At 51.3% G+C, this 17,108-nt stretch overlaps 8 protein-coding genes across 8 annotated transcripts; 4 read left to right on the forward strand and 4 right to left on the reverse strand.

Moving 5' to 3' along the window:
- Window positions 1-55: 55 nt before the first annotated feature.
- Window positions 56-544, forward strand: ASPZODRAFT_738722 (hypothetical protein). The gene is made up of 2 exons (XM_022729926.1): window positions 56-394; window positions 435-544. The coding sequence occupies exons 1-2, from the start codon at window positions 165-167 to the stop codon at window positions 439-441; spliced, it is 237 nt and encodes a 78-aa protein (XP_022579288.1). The 5' UTR covers window positions 56-164; the 3' UTR covers window positions 442-544.
- A 70-nt stretch (window positions 545-614) lies between these two features.
- On the reverse strand, window positions 615-3,803 carry ASPZODRAFT_168461 (hypothetical protein). The gene is made up of 2 exons (XM_022726868.1): window positions 3,302-3,803; window positions 615-3,247 (listed from the first exon to the last, which is right to left on the reverse strand). Exons 1-2 carry the CDS (start codon window positions 3,573-3,575, stop codon window positions 819-821), a joined length of 2,703 nt encoding a protein of 900 aa, XP_022579289.1. The 5' UTR covers window positions 3,576-3,803; the 3' UTR covers window positions 615-818.
- A 161-nt stretch (window positions 3,804-3,964) lies between these two features.
- On the reverse strand, window positions 3,965-5,594 carry ASPZODRAFT_100943 (hypothetical protein). Its single transcript, XM_022720777.1, has 3 exons — window positions 5,526-5,594; window positions 4,918-5,473; window positions 3,965-4,848 (listed from the first exon to the last, which is right to left on the reverse strand). Exons 1-3 carry the CDS (start codon window positions 5,557-5,559, stop codon window positions 4,131-4,133), a joined length of 1,308 nt encoding a protein of 435 aa, XP_022579290.1. The 5' UTR covers window positions 5,560-5,594; the 3' UTR covers window positions 3,965-4,130.
- A 159-nt stretch (window positions 5,595-5,753) lies between these two features.
- On the forward strand, window positions 5,754-6,437 carry ASPZODRAFT_144729 (hypothetical protein; the record flags this gene model as incomplete). Its single annotated transcript, XM_022725038.1, has 4 exons — window positions 5,754-5,855; window positions 5,907-6,119; window positions 6,177-6,270; window positions 6,331-6,437. 4 exons carry the CDS (start codon window positions 5,754-5,756, stop codon window positions 6,435-6,437), a joined length of 516 nt encoding a protein of 171 aa, XP_022579291.1.
- A 355-nt stretch (window positions 6,438-6,792) lies between these two features.
- On the reverse strand, window positions 6,793-7,319 carry ASPZODRAFT_134912 (hypothetical protein). The gene has a single exon (XM_022723657.1). The coding sequence runs from the start codon at window positions 7,304-7,306 to the stop codon at window positions 7,019-7,021; it is 288 nt and encodes a 95-aa protein (XP_022579292.1). The 5' UTR covers window positions 7,307-7,319; the 3' UTR covers window positions 6,793-7,018.
- A 1,523-nt stretch (window positions 7,320-8,842) lies between these two features.
- Window positions 8,843-10,392, reverse strand: ASPZODRAFT_134916 (hypothetical protein). Its single transcript, XM_022723658.1, has one exon. The coding sequence runs from the start codon at window positions 10,338-10,340 to the stop codon at window positions 8,964-8,966; it is 1,377 nt and encodes a 458-aa protein (XP_022579293.1). The 5' UTR covers window positions 10,341-10,392; the 3' UTR covers window positions 8,843-8,963.
- Window positions 10,393-12,127: 1,735 nt separating this feature from the next.
- ASPZODRAFT_738941 (hypothetical protein) lies at window positions 12,128-13,660 on the forward strand. Its single transcript, XM_022729929.1, has 6 exons — window positions 12,128-12,437; window positions 12,499-12,533; window positions 12,582-12,655; window positions 12,716-12,934; window positions 12,995-13,332; window positions 13,394-13,660. The coding sequence occupies exons 1-6, from the start codon at window positions 12,255-12,257 to the stop codon at window positions 13,598-13,600; spliced, it is 1,056 nt and encodes a 351-aa protein (XP_022579294.1). The 5' UTR covers window positions 12,128-12,254; the 3' UTR covers window positions 13,601-13,660.
- A 268-nt stretch (window positions 13,661-13,928) lies between these two features.
- ASPZODRAFT_121236 (hypothetical protein) lies at window positions 13,929-16,951 on the forward strand. The gene is made up of 7 exons (XM_022721280.1): window positions 13,929-13,972; window positions 14,048-14,285; window positions 14,350-14,404; window positions 14,469-15,363; window positions 15,425-15,999; window positions 16,059-16,461; window positions 16,532-16,951. The coding sequence occupies exons 1-7, from the start codon at window positions 13,965-13,967 to the stop codon at window positions 16,755-16,757; spliced, it is 2,400 nt and encodes a 799-aa protein (XP_022579295.1). The 5' UTR covers window positions 13,929-13,964; the 3' UTR covers window positions 16,758-16,951.
- The last annotated feature ends 157 nt before the right edge of the window (window positions 16,952-17,108 follow it).

Consider the following 17,108-nt stretch of genomic DNA (forward strand, 5'->3'; position numbering starts at 1 on the left):
ACCTATACCTTCGACAACCCCTTCTCACCTTTCACGACTAATGAATGACTCCTTTTTTTTTGACTACCTTTGCTTGCACATGTTTGATTCTTGTATCAGCGTCCGTACACGTCTTGTTCTACTGTTCTTGAATATGTCTTCAACCTCTTCTTCTTCTCTTCTTCATGCTCCTTCCTCTGTTTTGTACCGGGCGGCCCTGTGATTTCGATTCCCTCTTGCTCCTTGAAAAAAAAAGAAAGGGTGTCTATTTATTGCAACTTAGATGGGAACCAAAAAACGTGTTACGAGCCGGCGGGCAGCGGTTGCATTCTTCCAACAACTACTGCTCTTCAACATTTTTTTTTTTCTTTTCTTGTGGATTTGTTCTTTTCCCTTCTTCTTCTCCAATGTTTTGGTTCTGGTTTTTTATGTTATGGGCAGGCGGTTTTTGGCAGTTTGTGATACCAGGAAATCTAGGTTAATGGAGGGCAAACAGGAAACAACAAAAAGGGGGGAAAAATCACTGGACTGGACTGGCCTGCTGCCTCGGATGGGAAATCGGATGATACCTCCTTCGTCATATTCTTTTTTTTTTTTCGTTTTTTTCTTTCTTTCTGGTCATGTACTTTGGATACCGTTTGTATTGTAATGTATATAGCAAGTACCTATGAGTCAATCGATTGATCGATACATTTCGTCTCCTTGTAATTCGCCTGTCTTGTCTACTGGTTCCAAAGTCTATATCCCTTGCATGCGGTGTACTTCCAAAACCGGATTTGAGAGCAGAATTCATTTCGCACAAAGAGATACAGATACAGAGTAATTACCTAACTACTTGTTCATACAGACTCTCGATCGCCGCCCAAGTTCACCAGAGGAACCATCGTGGGCCGGCCATGCGCGCACTGGAAGGGAAACACACACGTTGCCAACCGAGCCACGAGTTGCTGGCAGTCGTCCAGCGTCAACTCGTCGTTGAACATGATTGCCGTGCGGCATGCGCGCGAGATCAGTAGGTCGGTTATCCCTCGCGGGCAGCGTGAGATCCATTCAAGCCATGAGGGCGTATCCGTAGAGCCCGCCTGACTCCTAGGCGATGGCCCTCTTCCGTTCTCTTCACGCGCCCAGATCTCGGTGCGAAGGAGATCAAGGACAAGGCTGGACTCGAGTCTGCACCGTTCTGCAATGAGAACAGGAAGCGTGTGAACAGATACAAGGTGGGAGCCTTCTTGCAGCCCAACATCATAGCCAATACCCCAGCGGGTAAAGAAGTCGCTGGCCCGGCGGAGCAATGTAGCCTCCCTCGGCGAAACCTGGAAGGCGATGGGTTTGACGGCGATCGTCTGCACTTGCAACGAGTCCGAGACCAAGTCGCGGAAGAGTTGTTCAATCCGGCATCGCTCATCCGCGGCGTGCTGGTCAATCAGAGCTAGCATGAACCCCGAGTTCTTCCCGTTGGTTACCTGCATCTTAGTGAGGATGAACTTTTGGTCCACCTGTGCAATGACAGTCGCTGTTTGAAGCTGGTTTCTCGATATTCTGCCCTGGTAACTTCCAAGCCGGGCGGTTTCCAAAGTAAAACTCTCCTGAGAGAACCCAAAAACGTCTCCTGTTGGAAGCCCTGCGCCTCTCCCAGACTCAACTGCGGCAATAGCCCTTTCAGGACGCCCAAAGACGGGATTCTGCCACTGTTCCAAGAATTTTTCTAACCAACTGCCTTTATTCCTCGGCTTTAGCGAGGGTACCGAACCTAGCCTGCGTATTTTGTGACCTGTTTCTGATCGTAGTTTGTTGTCCCCATAGTCCGCAGTGGTGCAGTTATCTGTGCGAGAACCAAGTGAAACAGGCTCACCAGTGTTAGAATCAGCACAAAAGATTAATCGATCAACTGGCTCGCCATTTTCTTCAGGAACAGAACCTGCTGAGACTTCAATCTGTCGCGCTAAGCTAGAAGATTCAGTAGGCACCGTTTCTGTTAAAGATGGGCCTCCGTGTATGCGAGCACCCCTGGGCAAGTCGGTATCAGGATAAAATTGTAGCATGCCTGACTCTTTCTCCAAGTTGATTGGCAGTTTTGAAACAGTTGTGCCGTTCCCACTCTTGACCCTAGACCAGCCCCCGAAGTCTCGAGAGACGTTTACCTTTCGCATATTCTGAAAAGAAGGAAGTTTCAATCGAGCATCAAGTGTCTCCTCTGTACTAGCACTAGCAGGCTGATCCTTGTTCCCAGACAATGCTGGTACTTTGGTTTTATTCGTTTCCTTCCGAAAATTTTGATCAGACCTCGAGTCCTGGTATCCTTCAAAAAATTTTCGTTTCTGCCTTTCGCTTCGGGGTCGCAGACCATGTTGTCTCAAAAATTCAGTAATCATTGCAACAAGCACATCCATGATGCGTTGAAACGAGCCATCAGATTCGGGAGAGATGTCACAGTTATCGTCCTCCAACGTCTGGGCACCTCTGGCTGCTATACGGATATAGAACATAGGCCATTTGCCGACGCTTTTCCTGGGCCCTTTGACGTCCATAGCTTCCATCCGACTAGTAGAGGGTGCTGATGCCATGCCTGTATTGCTTGCCATCAACCCAAAATCAGAGGAAGCAAAGAGCTGATTGATCTCATTGTAGAAGATGCTGGCCTGGTTACCCGCAAAAACAGGGCTGTTCTCCAAAGAGATGAACTGGACTTTTTTGGTGGGACTAGGCGTGAGAGAAATGATGGCATGCACGGACAAGTCAGGAAGAGAGGCAGAGACCGGCCTCCAATGACTGAGATCCCGAGCGCCGATGAGTCCAGCCTGCTGGAGGATTGAGGTAACACGCCTAGCATCGAATTCTCGGCCCGATGAAGCACGGTAGGAGGGCCGAAATATGACCTTCCTTCGAGAAAGGTGCGAGAGAACCAGCTTCTCAATCAGATCATTTGCAAGCACAATCGAGGCCACAACATGTTTGAGGTTGTCCCATTCTCGATCTAGTTCGTCGGGTTTCCGCAGAGCGAGTGCTCTGCTCTTGACTCGTACAGGCATGTTGCCAAAAATATCATTCACCGAGACTTTGGTTCCATGGCTGCTCCATCTTAGTTGGTGCTGAGATGGTGCTGGAATCAAACGGGCAACCGGGGTCGAATGATGAAACATTATAGTATTCGTGGTCGGACGATGACGATGCTTAGATGTGATCGTCAATAGAGAGAGGGATGCCAGAGATGTAAGAAACAGGCCTTTCCGACCAAAGAAGTCCTTCTCGGAAGAAAATTTAGACGTGTCTATATAAATGATGAGCATATGGTCTAGAGATCTTTCTGAAATGGTTCACCTACGATATGCTTTCCCCAGACCACCATCGACTTCGAATTCCGTCGGAGGAATGCCATCACCGTCATCTTCTACCACACAGCCTCCGCGCTGAAAATCAACGGTGACGGTGATCGTATGCGCATTAGCGTCCAAAGCGTTCTTGATCAATCCCAAAATCGCATCATTCAAATGCGTGATGGACGCCGAAGACTTGATCTTTGAAACAACATCGCGTGGAAGTGCACGAATACTTGCATCATGCGCAGAGTGACCTGAGTTTTGATCTATATCCGACATGCCTTAATCCCTCATTTCTTCCGAACCGACATGTTGTTTTGTTGGAGATTCAACCTAGTAGTAGGAACAGACCAGTTGCCACCGCGTCATGGCAGAGGTTGAATTGTTCAACTAAGAGCTATCGCCAAAAAGCACCAAGAGTCTCTCTCAATGAAATCAAGGCCTGCTCAGAAAAAAATAATACCTAAGCTGATTTGTTTGGACTGAGTTGCGAGGAAGGAGTTGCGTCTAGACATCCTCAAGGATCCTCGAAAGCCATAAGGAAGCTTCAAGCCACGATAAGAGATCACGTGTGATACTATCTTAGTCATCACGATATTTGATAGTTAAGAGACATCCATGATACCATAACAGCGTGGAATTTCTATTTCAGAGGCAATTGTAAAGATAAAATATACATGAGTCTAATGACTAGCGATGGAATTTTGAGCTGTAATGAAATATGTAAAGTGCAAGGTACATGGGCATGTCTCGAGGACTAACACGCAGTAAAAGAAATACAGGTAGAGACAAAAGCCGTCTATCTCATGACCCAAACATTCTCCCAGGCATAGACTATGCCGAGATCTTCGATTTTTTGGTCTTCTTGGCTTTGGCGCCAGTCTTCGCAGCGGGTGAAGCCGTGGACTCTGCAGCAGCAGTGTTCTTCGTAGCGGACTTGGGTGTCTCCTTTTCAGCGGCGGGAGATTTAGCAGCCTTCTTCTCCTTCTTGGCCTTCTTCGGTGTGCTTTCGGCCTTCTCCTCGGGCTGGGTAGCCTCTACAGCAGGAGCAGCCTCGATGGCTTTATCTGTTTCCGCTGGGGCTTCAAGAGCCTCGGTTGCATCTTGCATGGGAACATCGTCGACGCTCTTAAGCTGAGGGATCTCGAACTCGTAACCCAGGGCCTTCAACTTCTCGGCCTTGGCAAGTCGCCGTTTCTGCTCTTGGTCGATGCTTTTTGACCACTTGTCTCTTGTTTTGCCCTTCTCGAGACGCTTCTTCTCGATCCGGTTCCATGGGGTCTTCTTGAACCGCCTGTTGGCCCCCTTCCAGATCTCCGGGTGCAGCTGCTCTTTAGGAACGAACCTGCACTTCAGGATGTGGCCATACATGAGGTAATTGTCCATGGTCTCCGCGACAATCTTGGCAACCGCGACCGAAGAGAACTCAACAAAGGCATAATGCTTTGAGCGGCCGGTGATGCGGTTACGCGATAGACGGAGGCGAGTGATATCTCCGAACTGGGAAAAATAGGCACGCATTTGATGTTCATAGAAACCGTGAGGAATACGACTAATTAAAAGAACATATTAGCTCACTTGAATTGAATCAAAAACGGCAGCAGGAAGGAGTTTCGCTTACCCAACGTAGACAGTACCCGGCTCATCAGGCTCATCCGACTTCTTCTGCTTCTTCAAGATCTTGCGCTTGGCCTTCTTGGAATCTGGGATCCGGGGGACTGGCTGGTCAGGATCAAAGCCCTCGTCATCCGATGCATCCTCATCGCCGCTGCTCTCGAAGCCCTTGATAAGTGCTGTGGTCTGGTCGTCTTCCGCCTCATCTTCCTCTGACGCTACACTGGCCTCAGATTCGTCGTCGCTTTCCTCGGCAACAACCTCGACCTTCTTCGAATTTTTGACCTTCTTCTTGTCAGGCTTGGGCTCCGATTTGGGGGCAGCTTTAGCCTCTTCATCTTCGTCTTCGCTAAGGAAATCCGCAGCCCGCTTGCGGGGCTTCACTTGCCGCGTAGGCTTGCCATTGAGGTTTGAGGAAGAAGCGGACGCCTTTGCATCTGTTGCAGGAGCCGACGCAGGCTTCTTCTTTAAGATGGATTTCGGTGCATCTTTAGCAGCTTCCTTGGACTTGGCCTCGACTTTCTTGGTCTTCTTCGCGGGCGGGCTCACGGTAGCGGTAGCGGCTGCCAGGCTGTCAGTAGCCGCTTTAGAACAGATATACACTGAAGAACATACCTTTGCGCTTGTTATCCTTTTTGTCCGGGGCCATTGTCTTTTTTTCTCCTGGCACAGAAACGTTGCTCGCAGTGGAAGATCCGTCATAGCCTTTCGAGGAAACTTTTTTTTTTCTTGCAGGCTGCAAAGGCGGTGAGCAGGCTAATCTCCGTCCTGGCATGGAAGCTCCGCCCGCTGCCTTCTCCATGTTTAGGGAGGAAGTGAGACAGACACGGTACGCCAGGTATCATGGGGAAGAACAAGAGTCATTCAAAGCCGCTTACGCACGAGGAGATCTGGGATGACTCGGCTCTTGTCAGGTCGTGGGATGAGGCTGTCGAGGAATACAAGGTAACGCGCTCTTGCTGTGTTTCACGTGACCTACCGCTGAGCGATCAACAGTTATACCACAGCATCCATGCGCGAGGGGAGAACGTCGAAGATGTCCTACGAGAAGCGGAAGCTGCACAGGAGGCAGGCGAGGACTTTCAGGGAGACAGCATCGACGATGACCATCCAATGGGAATGGATGAAGCCAATGTAGATGTTGATTCTGCTGAGCCTGCGGCACCATTGGACGAGAGCAAAACAATTCTACGAGAAGGTTTGCCCAAGGTAATTAGGACAGCAATATTCCAATTCTACCTGGTTCTTTTTACTGATGCAATTCAGACGGTAAACGATGTCCAGCCTCAGCAAAGCGGAGGAATTTCCACGACCGGGGCTCCCACGGGTCCTACAGTACCACACGCAGCCATGGGACAAGGTAAGGATTCTGATTTGAAATTTGTTTTCGTTGAACTTATAGAAAGTTAATATTTTGCAGTCCAGGATGAAGGGCTGAAGAACCTGATGATGGCCTGGTATTTCGCCGGATACTACACCGGCCTGTACGAGGGACAACAAAAAGCCAAACAGAACCCTGGATCTTGAAGGCCTCGGTGCGGGCACCAAGACTCTCAGACTAGTTGAATAGACGCCGCCCTGTCATATAGGCGTTTGTCTATATGAATTCTCCAAGTTCATGCAGATACCCGGGAGAAAGGCTACGGGGTGCCTTGTTGCGAACCTTCGCTCCAGAGAATCGATGCTGTGGGCGACACACATTCCTTCACGACCAAATCCTGGGCATGTCATGTTACCACACAGTAAGCCTGTTCTTCCATGATGCCGGGGTCGTACGGTAGTTAATGTCCAGAACTCTCAGAATGTACATACCTTTAAACCAACAGTGTGGTACGATGACAAGATTCTCTCAATCTACGCTGTGACCTATGGTTTTCAGATATGCTATACCACAGGGCACGAATGTGCATGGGTTGATTTAAAACTATTCTAATAGAAACAAAGCATAATGCGTTAAACGAAAGTGTGTTCAAAAGTACCCCTCATCTGCCATCCCATCGCCCCGGCAGAAATCTCCAAAGATCACCCGCATAATTCCCCTGCCCCCCGGCAACTAATTGCCATAACTTACGAAAAGGGAAAAAAAAAAGCTGACACTTTTCGCTGGTTTAGATGGGGAGGCCAGCACCGCCAAGCAGACCACCGACAAGGGGCAGACTAGCGAACGGGTTGTCTTCGCTCTTGTGGTTGGAAGAAGGGGAGGGGGCAGCCTCGGCCTCCCGGGCGGGAGCGGGCTTGCTTGAAGGAGTAGCCAAGTGGGAGGGTGAGGGCTGGGACTTGGAGGCCTGGGCCTGGGTCTGGCTGGGCTTGTCCTTGGTGCTGTCGCTCTGGTTGCTCTTGGCGGGCTTAGGGACCGCAACGTTGTCGTTGTCGTCCTGGTCCATATCCTTGAACATGTCGGCGGCGGACTATAGAATGACTTAGTGCACATGTCATTTCTGCGAAGCTGCACATTAACATACCATCAAGCTCTCATATGCAACTTCAGAGGCGTCACTGTTCGACAGGGCATTGCCGGTGTCTGCATCAGCACGCTTGACCGGCATAGCATTGGTCAGGAGACCAAGGAGCATAAAGAGAGCGAAGACGGAGAAGTTGAAACGAGCCATTGTATTGGTTTGTGGGTGTGATTTTGAAATGAAACTGGAAAGATACGAAGGAGTGGACAGCCGAATACGTCGAACGAGAGGTTCTACAGCCAGAAGAATAGCAAAGAAAAAGAGAACAACGACTGAGCGATTGCCGGAGAAGAAGACCACGATTCGAGATGTTCACCCTGTGGCTTTGGAGGCACCTTTATACCGGGCATTCCTTGAAGGGATGGCGCGTGCTAAGCTTTCCCCTCCTACATGACACGCGTTGTGCTCATGCTTCACGCCTTGATGAAGATCTTTGTTCCCGCCGCCGGGCATAGTTGACCTCGTCATGACAGGGATCGGTCAAGCAAGGAGAAGGAAGGTAAGCCAACCGAGACTACGAAGTGTTCTGAACATTCTCGGATCGACGGCCCTGCATTCAGGCACACAGCGTTCTGAGTCGCCGGCTTTCCAGCCCTTGCATTCTTGTCTAGAATGAACATAGGTCTCAAACCTGCGACATTCCTCCGACACCTCCTAAACTCTTATGATGGTCGTGCCCTTGGTGCGCGAGATCCAAGGACATATGTACGTCGAGGAGGTTGGTCGGGATACCTTTATAAAGCAGCGCCCAGGTATAAACAAATGATATCTAGTGCATTGGCAGCCTTTATTCCTAAGTATTACGAAATGTATCTCCCTACTTTGACACGTACAGCCCCATTCAGATCAAAAGGCAGACGCAACACGAGGGAGGCGAAAAATAGACAATAATGCCTGACTTCGGTATCGCTTTTGGCACAGATTTGACCTCGAATATCATAGACTGACTGACGAGACTTCGAAAGTGCCATACATGAAAGTTGTATACGACTTGGTGTTGTTCCGACCTGGAGAGATCTAGACGTTAATGGAGTAAGTAGAGACGAGCAAAGAAAAAGAAAAAAAAACATTGGTATCATTGTAAAACTGTCAAAAGAGGGGACAGAGGCATTTTTCCGTCTTTTAATCGACACTTGAACAAAGTTCAAACGAGTCTTGACAAGCTTGATTCATCAATGGGAATGCACAATGCACAGTGTGTACGCTCAAAGCGAACCCAAATTACCCGACATCGACGCAGGCACTGGGATTAGAACGAGCACGAGATCATTCACTCTAGGTCTCTATTCTAAAATTTGCAGATAGAACAGAGAAGGCTGAGAAGAGCCCAAAATCCATCCACAAGGGTATGTTGGAGACCGTGATATGTGGAAGAGAAAAGAATCGGAAGCTTCAGACGCGACGAGATTTTATGGTCTGCTTATGTAAGCGGTCGCTAGCCCGCCGACTAGGAAGTAATAGGACTAGATTAGTGGCCTGAGGCATATAATTACATAACTATGGACTATGGCCGTGGAATAATAATAATGCTAACACTATCTTGTTGTGAGGTCAATTTGCATATCCAGGTGTGGAAAATAGAGATGTACACTAGCTAAAACCGTGCTAGGATCTTCTTCTCGGCGTCCGCCAGCGCCCACGTATCTCTATGCTTCTTGCTGAGAACGGACTGCACCTGCTGGGCGGTGAACCCCTTCGCCTCCACTGCAGGATTGTAGCCCAGGCCGGTAATCTGGCCAACGGTGGCCGAGGGGACGGGGGTGGGCGCCTGGCCATCGGCTCGCTTGTACACGGTCACGACAACCGCGCCCCCGAGGCCAAGGTTATGTTGCAGCGCCGCGACAGTGCCGCTCACCAGTCGGTTGTTGGCCCAACCGCGGAGGTGCCAGACCAGCTCGGCACATTGCGCGATCCCTGTTGCCCCTAGCGGATGGCCCTTGGAGATGAGCCCGCCAGAAGGATTGATAACCATCCGCCCGCCGTAGGTGATGTCGCCGCGGCGGACCATCTCGTGGGCCTTGCCCGGCTCGCACAGCTCCAGAGCGTCGATGGTGATCATCTCGTTGGCCGAGAAGCAGTCGTGAAGCTCGCAGAGCTTGATGTCTTTAACGTTGACGCCTGCCTCGGCTACTGCTGCCCGGCAGGCCTTCCGGGCCATCCCGACGCCCATCAGATCGATTGAGCTGCGGCTGTAGAGGCTTGTGTCGTCTGTAGCTAGCTGCTGACCGGCGATGAGGACAGCTTGGCCCTTGAGATGTGGTCGCGCATCGAGGAACGCCTGCGAGACAACGACAGCGGCCGCTCCGCCGTCCGACGTCGGGCAACACTGGAGCTTGGTGAGGGGCTCGAAGATCATCGGCGCCTGAAGGATCTGTTCGTGTGTGTACTCATCCTGAAACTGGGAGTAAGGATTACGCTTGGAATGTTCATGGTTAATGCGTGCGATTTCTGCGAAGTCCTCGGCCTTGGCGCCGTATTTCTCCATGTATTCTCGACCGGCATTGCCGAACATCTGTGCTGCCATGGGAGAATTGGTGAAACCCCTGGTCTCTGTCATCATCCGGCCTAACAGTCCGGTTGGATTTTCGTGATCTTCAAACACTTTTTTAATACTCCCCGCGCTCATCGTCTCGAAACCGACAACGAGAACACAGTCTGCCGCCCCGTGGGAGACCAGCGTGCGCGCCATGGCGAGCCCTGTCGACCCCGTCGAGCAGTTGTTGTTGACGTTGTAGACCGGGATCCCCGTCAGACCAAACTGGTAGAACACGCGTTGGCCACAGGTACTGTCACCGTAGACGTAGCACGCAACGCCTTGGTCGACCTCATCGTAGTTGATGTGAGCGTCTAGCATGGCTTTGACGCCCGCCTCAAAGCCCAGCTCATGGTAATGAACCTTACCGCGAGGTTTGATGAACTTGGTCATCCCGACGCCCAGCACGTACGCAGGACCGCTCGCTGACTTACCCATTTTGATTAAGAATTCTGCCAACTGTGTAGGATTAGATAGATGACTGTATTGATCACCAGAGGGTCAGATGTCGGCGTCCATAATGAAGAGCAGCGTCAGAATATGAGGTGAACGCAAGGGGGTGCGGGGAAAGCTTGGGCCGAGGTCTACAGGTATCTACTACCGAGTATGTACAAGTCATTTGCACGATTCAGAGGCATCATATTAAGCCTAGGTGTGAACGGTGTTAAGGGGTTATATTGCTCCATCTTTCGACCTGGTGAGTACCTACTTATCTCTTTCTGAAAGGGTGGCGTGGTTGAGATATCCCAAGTACCATCTATCTGGCACGAATCTTGTGTTGGTTTTGCACTACAGAACCAATTTAAACCCTCCCGCATCGATAACTATAAGAGGATTGTGATATGATTATCAGACCGAGAAGTCGAACCCCAGAGCGAATTCTGTGGATATAGTGGGCCGTTCTCCAACCAACAATGAGCCGAATTGTGAGTTGTAGCAGTCATCGTGCAAACCTTCGCTCGGCCATCTGGGCCACGATTAGTCGACCAATAACACCGGCTTCATTGCTGTGGCCACTGGCCAGCCGTTTTCAGTTGCAGACGTGATTTCGATCCCCGTTTTTTACGTGTAGGCCGCCGTCGTGGCTAGGTAGGTGATAAGGAGCTAGTTACCATCAACTTTGCTCCAGCCACAGCCCCTGTCTGGATGGATCCTGTATCCAAGCCCGATGGCCAGTTATCTCGACACCAAATCTAGCCAATAACGCTGGAGGAGAAGGTCGTGTCGTCGATGATCTCCTGTAACGGGAGTCTGGTTCTGTGGGGTAGAAAGCGAGCAGCGAGCAGAGCACAGCACACTGTTGCAAGACTCATTTCGCTCTTTATGGAGTTTCCTATCGAACAAGGGGATATCAGCACTCTTCATAAGTTCATAGTCCGTACACTACCTGGTATCTACTCGTAGTATTCTTCGTTACAACCTTGGCAGGGCGGGGTAGCTTGCTGCACTCACTGGCGCTATCCAGTTGGATCTTCTTCACCTCACTTGCGGATTGGCTCCCAATCTTGTTGTGGAGGAAGGTCAACAAGCGAGCAGAAGTCTGAATAATAGGAATAATAATCATAATATTCGATAACTGACCATGCCCTCCACTGTCCAGTCTCTTGCTGGCTGTTCATACCGACGTCACTCGCCCACTGGTTGACCACCCGTTTCCTGTCCCCACATGCCTACCCGAGCTTTCTGCGTCGTTTGTCCTGCGACGATCGACCGGTCGGCCTGTGTCAATCCCACTGGACACTCCCGTGAGCTCTGCTGTTGCTGGAAATTGTTCGGACGGGCTTGTTCTCGCTGCAATCGATGGATTGGTGATTGCTGGGCTGGTCTTGCGTTGAGGTAAGCATTTAGCAATGGCCCGTCGGGAGGAGGTCTGATCTGCGAGACGATGGCAGTGAGAACAGAGATTCGGGCTAACAAGTTCTGTTACCATTGTTCAGGAGCTTCTGAAAGCATATATACGGTCTTGAAAGCCTTCAAGACGCAGCATACATCGCTGCGTGTGCTTTGGCGGAGCACCGCTGTCGGATAAAACATTCGCAAGGGCTGACTTGGGGGTTGTGCTGGATCCCCTCCCTCGTTGTGTGTGGTCCCTTCCATGAGAAATAAAGATATCTCAAGGATTGAGCAGCAGAGAAATTGAGTCCAGTCTACTTCATGGACAATTGTGGGACGCCGAACGGTCTACTCGCGCGCTGAGAGACCGCTTTGCGTTCCATAGGGTTCCCCAGCCTACCTTGTGAATCTGTATAAGGCAGTACATGCTCTCTCATGCTGCCAGCCGATTACAACTGCCATTAAGGACCACTTTTGTGAATCTGGAGCAGGCCTATCAGTGACTGTCTAGATGCAGGGATGACTCTGGATAAACATTCTGAACATGCTTCTTTCACACCAGCTCCTTCACAGCCTGCACCTGGAATCATGCCATCCACTAATGCATGGATAATGGATGACGCCACGCGCAACAAACTCCTCAGACGCTACAATACGCAAGTAGCTTCGGGGGTCTCGACCATCGTGGCTACTCTGACGTTGGTACGTGTCAGCCTTGCTGTCGGGGTAAACGCGGACCCAGAACTAATCTCTTCTCTGACAGACCCCACTGGAAAACGTCAAGACCCGGATGCAGACGTAAGCTGCCCTGAGTCTGAGCTGACGCAAAGGAAGCTGACCTGTCAGTCACAATTTCAAGAATATTTCCCAATGCGTGCGCTACTTGTGGCGTACTGAGGGGCCTCGGGGCTATGTTGCCGGTGAGCTCAACTCTTATATCCAGAGAGCTCCATCAAGAGCTAACAAAACTCATTTTCCAGGAGCTCTGCCACCCTTGGCAAGTGTCACTGTCGTTCGGGTCCTGAATTTCTCGACCTACAGTGACGCGAGGCATGTCATCTCCAACTTTGTCAAAGGCTGGACAGGTGAGTCTCCTGAGGAATACTACGATCAGCCCGGCAGCACTCCAACTTTTGCCACGCTTTTCACCTTCACTACCGCTGGGCTCTTCGCTGGACTCGTCTCGTCTCCGATTGCCTGTAAGTTTAAATTTCTTCCCAGAACTTCTTTCGCAGCCGGCTCATAAAACTCTATCTTAGGCCCCTTCGAGCTCGCGAAGAACGTGGTTCAGACCTCTGTTCTAGTGTCGAACCGTGCCCAGGCATCTCCCGATGCAGTTGCCGATCCTTCGCTGCGTCACAAGCCTCGCCTCGGCACTATCGAAGCGATCCAGCAGATCGTCCGGCGCCATGGCGTCCGTGGCCTTTATACCGGCTTCGGTTTGCACGCCCTACGCGATACCATCGGATCCGGTCTGTATTTCAGCGTCTACGAGACTGTCAAACAACTCGCTGCCAATGAAATGGGCCAGGACAAGTCTCCATTCGGCGGTCCGATGATTGCAGGAGCGCTTTGTAGCACCGTTCCTTGGTTTTGTGTAAGTGATTGAGAGATCTCCCTCGCGTTGCAAAGGTTACTGACAAAGATTCCTTTTTAAGACCTACCCCCTTGATACCAGGAAGACCCGCGCCCAGAGCGTCCTCCTGGGTAAATCCAAGGAAATTGGAGAGGCGTCCATGGCTGTGGCCAAGTCCAGCATGTACAAGGGCCTATCCATCATCCTTTTCCGCACCGCAATCAACAATATGATCCTGCTCAGTCTCTACGAGTACATCAAGATGCGGATCAGTGAACTGGAGCCTTGAATTCTTGACTCGTCTTGAAGATATTTTCCTGAATCTGTTCTTGTGGTTCCATGATCCTGCATATCTGCGGACTAGCAATGGGCTGCTGCTCTATTTGCATTTTTTGGCTTGTAATCTGTTCACGTACATACATGGAGCAAATTCTCGGTAGCAAATAAGAAAGATATGATCATTAGCAATATACCTCTAATTGATCTTCCTGCGAAATCTCCAAAAGTAGAAGCTTTAGTACGAACGCAGCAAAGAGACACCAAGCTCTCTGTGCCTCAGGCATCTTAGACGTCATCCGTTGCGCGGGGCCCGACAATCTTTTTTGCTGTCAACAACAGCCTTTGGACCTGGGCCATCCCCAACCACCGTTACAATGGCATCGTATGTACCGTGACTTCTGTAGAGCAGTCTCTATTGAAATGGACGTCTGGAAGCCCCGCTAACCTATGTTTCCAGAAATATCCTCCAGCTACCATTCCGACGAACGCACCCCGTCTCACTCGCGGATGCCATCACCCAGTACATCTCCTCCAAATATGACCAGCGCCCAGACATGTTCGCGGAAGATCTCCTGATCATCGACCGGCTACGGTCAGAGGCTATAAACGTCCAGGAGCCACATATCAGCGGGATTAGTCGGCTAGTCACGTACGCGGCGCAGCTGAAATGGATCGGCGGGAAATTTCCAATTGATGTGAGAAAGGAGTGGTTGTGAGAAGATGGATTTTTTGCTGGGCTACATTGCTGATACTGTGCAGATTGGTGTCGATTTTTCGTGGTATCCTGCCTTTGGATTCAATACGTCGAGACCAGGTGAGTTTTGCAGCATGTTGAAGGGGGGGGGACAAAACACATAGGTCTGATGGATATATATCAGTTTCACAAAATAATCTGCGATTTGAGCTTGCAAATATCACCTTCAATCTCGCCGCATTGTACTCGCAGCTTGCCTTTTCTCTGAACCGCACCACCTCCGATGGACTCAAACAGGCCTGCAATTACTTTTGCCAGGCGGCTGGCGTGCTTGCGCACCTGCGAACCGATATTATACCTGATCTCCGCTCATCGCCCCCGGAAGATATGGATGATGTCACGCTGGAGAGTCTGGAACTGCTGCTCCTTGCGCAGGCGCAGGAATGTTTTTGGCAGAAAGCCGTCAAGGACGGGCTAAAGGATGCGTCGATTGCGAGGCTAGCGGCCAAGGTGTCGGATTTCTATGCCGACTCCGGCGACCTGGCGGTTAAGTCGAATGCGATCAGCACCGACTGGATTCACCACATGACGGCGAAGCACCACCATTTTGCCGCCGCGGCACAGTACCGCCAGTCCCTTGACTGCCTGGAGAAGCGCAAGTACGGAGAGGAGGTTGCACGGCTGCGAGACAGTCTCCTCTGTATAAATGAGGCGTTGAAAGAGGCGCGCTGGATCAACCGCACGGTACTGGGTGACCTCAACGGTCTCAAAAGCCGCGTGACGGAGGACCTGAAGCGAGCCGAAAAGGACAACGACGTCATTTATCTCAACCCGATTCCGCCCAAGTCAGAGCTCAAGACCATCGAACGGGCAAGTATGGTGGCTGCCAAAGCCACATCCCAGGTGACCGACGCGATCTCGATGCTCGGAGACAACGGCCCGCTCGGGCAACCTTTGTTCTCCAAGCTGGTGCCCTATGCAGTACACATTGCCGCAAGCATCTACTCTGACCGAAGGGATCGACTGATCAACGACACAATCATTGGGGGCCTGGAGACCATGACAGATAAGCTAAGAGAGTGAGTTTTGCCTAACATTGTTCTGTTTTTGTTGATCATAAAAGCTGAAGAATTGTCCAAGTTTGCTATCTTCCCTCAATCTCCCCGGATCTCTGCAAGCGCTGGAAAAGCCTCTGGGCCTGCCGCCGACTCTAGTCTCACATGCCGAGGAGATGCGACAGCAGGACGGACAGTACCGCCTGCGCCGGTCTCTTGAGGACACAGCAAAGATCAAAGCCAACGACAAGGCTGTGTACCAGGAAGGCGTTGAGATTCTGGCAGCCGAAAAGGCGGAGGACGATGCGGCCCGTCGTAAATACGGCACCGAGCGGTGGTCGAGAGAAGCGTCCGAGGTGGCAGGGCTGAAGGTGTACACGACATCGACCGAGATCAATGGCTACTTCACCTCTGCACAGAGCAGCGATGAGCTGGTGGAGCGCAAGATGAAGGACTCGGAGGCCGTTTTCCGCGTACTGACGGGAACCAATCGAGACCTCGAGGCGTATGTGCCCAGCAGCCGCCGGGCGGCGATCACGCCCGAGGCGGAGCGCGAATCAATCAGGCTGCGCAGCTGTTTGAACGATGTGAGTCGATTGGAGAACCGCCGGAAACGACGGATCCAGACGGTCAAGGACAAGGGGAGGTCGGACGACATCAGTAAGCTTGGCCCTTTCTCTCTGTATTATATACTCGAACTACCCAGCTGATCAAATTAGACCCTGTGCTCCTAAAAGAAGCGGCTCGACTGGAACGCGAGTTCCCCATGCAGCCTATCCAGGCGAGCCAGTTTGAAGAACTGTTTGAACAGCACCTGCGGCTGTACGACGCGGACGTGGAGATGGTGGATCAAGAGCAGCACGAGCAGGAGCAGCTCGCCGCGCAGGTGCGCGAGGCGAACCGCGCCTTCACCAAGGCGCACAAGGGGGATGCGTCGATGCGGGAGCGAGAGAAGGCCCTGCAGGAGCTAGAGACCGGGTACCTGAAGTACAAGGAGATCATCTCCAACCTGGAGGTCGGGCGCAAGTTCTACAACGACCTGGCCAAGATTGTCGCCCGCTTCCGCGACGACAGCAAGGCGTTTGTCCACCAGCGGCGCATGGAAGCCAGCCAACTAGAAGCGTACGCCTTGCTCATCTTATCTTTCTAATTGCCTCTCTTTTGATGTGGCACCGTACTGATTGATGAATAGAGATATATCGAACATCACCGCCATGGCCTCGCTCAACATCTCTCGTCCACCGCAGCATCAACCGCCTCCACAAGCTCAAGCTCCCTACGCCGCACCACTGCAAGCCCAAGTCCGTCCATCTGCACCGCCTACCAGTGCGAACCCGCTGACAGCACCGCAGCCGACGCGGACGGGGCCTACGCCAGGAATGTGGACTCCCGACATGGGGATCCGGTTTGGCAAGTAAGACATATATATAGAAGAATAAACCAATCATCATTCCAGGCGTGTTGGTTGTTATTGGGATATGTTCAAAACATGCATGGCCTTCTCCCTCGTTTCAACCTCCAGATCCTCCCTTGTAGAGAAGACAGTGAAGCACACCCTCCACTTCTCCCATAGATCTATATCTCTAGCCACCATTCTAGAGGACAAGACACGAACCCACCCCGCCGCAGCGGGGAAGCAAAGCGTCCACCATGTCAGACTTTCTCTTCTCAAAACTCAACCGGTTCTTGACCTTGGTCAACTAGTTCTGGAGATTGGACGGTAGGCTGTGATTTGGGAGCTTCTAGGAGAGTCAAGGAGCTCGGCGTGC

Source organism: Penicilliopsis zonata (genome assembly GCF_001890105.1).
Source record: "Penicilliopsis zonata CBS 506.65 unplaced genomic scaffold ASPZOscaffold_13, whole genome shotgun sequence".
Taxonomy (NCBI): domain Eukaryota; kingdom Fungi; phylum Ascomycota; class Eurotiomycetes; order Eurotiales; family Aspergillaceae; genus Penicilliopsis; species Penicilliopsis zonata.

Bases quoted from the DNA above. Each gene is read 5' to 3' on its own strand.
- ASPZODRAFT_134916 (XM_022723658.1), bottom strand. From the start codon at position 10,340: ATGGGTAAGTCAGCGAGCGGTCCTGCGTACGTGCTGGGCGTCGGGATG.
- ASPZODRAFT_738941 (XM_022729929.1), top strand. From the start codon at position 12,255: ATGACTCTGGATAAACATTCTGAACATGCTTCTTTCACACCAGCTCCT. The intron at 12,438-12,498 runs GTACGTGTCAGC...CTTCTCTGACAG, and splicing joins TCGTGGCTACTCTGACGTTG to ACCCCACTGGAAAACGTCAA. The intron at 13,333-13,393 runs GTAAGTGATTGA...TTCCTTTTTAAG, and splicing joins GCACCGTTCCTTGGTTTTGT to ACCTACCCCCTTGATACCAG.
- ASPZODRAFT_168461 (XM_022726868.1), bottom strand. From the start codon at position 3,575: ATGTCGGATATAGATCAAAACTCAGGTCACTCTGCGCATGATGCAAGT. The intron at 3,248-3,301 runs GTAGGTGAACCA...TCATTTATATAG, and splicing joins TGGTCTGGGGAAAGCATATC to ACACGTCTAAATTTTCTTCC.
- ASPZODRAFT_134912 (XM_022723657.1), bottom strand. From the start codon at position 7,306: ATGTTCAAGGATATGGACCAGGACGACAACGACAACGTTGCGGTCCCT.
- ASPZODRAFT_100943 (XM_022720777.1), bottom strand. From the start codon at position 5,559: ATGGCCCCGGACAAAAAGGATAACAAGCGCAAAG. The intron at 5,474-5,525 runs GTATGTTCTTCA...ACAGCCTGGCAG, and splicing joins AAAGGATAACAAGCGCAAAG to CCGCTACCGCTACCGTGAGC. The intron at 4,849-4,917 runs GTAAGCGAAACT...TCTTTTAATTAG, and splicing joins CCGGGTACTGTCTACGTTGG to TCGTATTCCTCACGGTTTCT.
- ASPZODRAFT_738722 (XM_022729926.1), top strand. From the start codon at position 165: ATGCTCCTTCCTCTGTTTTGTACCGGGCGGCCCTGTGATTTCGATTCC.
- ASPZODRAFT_121236 (XM_022721280.1), top strand. The intron at 15,364-15,424 runs GTGAGTTTTGCC...GAATTGTCCAAG, and splicing joins ATGACAGATAAGCTAAGAGA to TTTGCTATCTTCCCTCAATC. The intron at 16,462-16,531 runs GTACGCCTTGCT...ATTGATGAATAG, and splicing joins GAAGCCAGCCAACTAGAAGC to AGATATATCGAACATCACCG.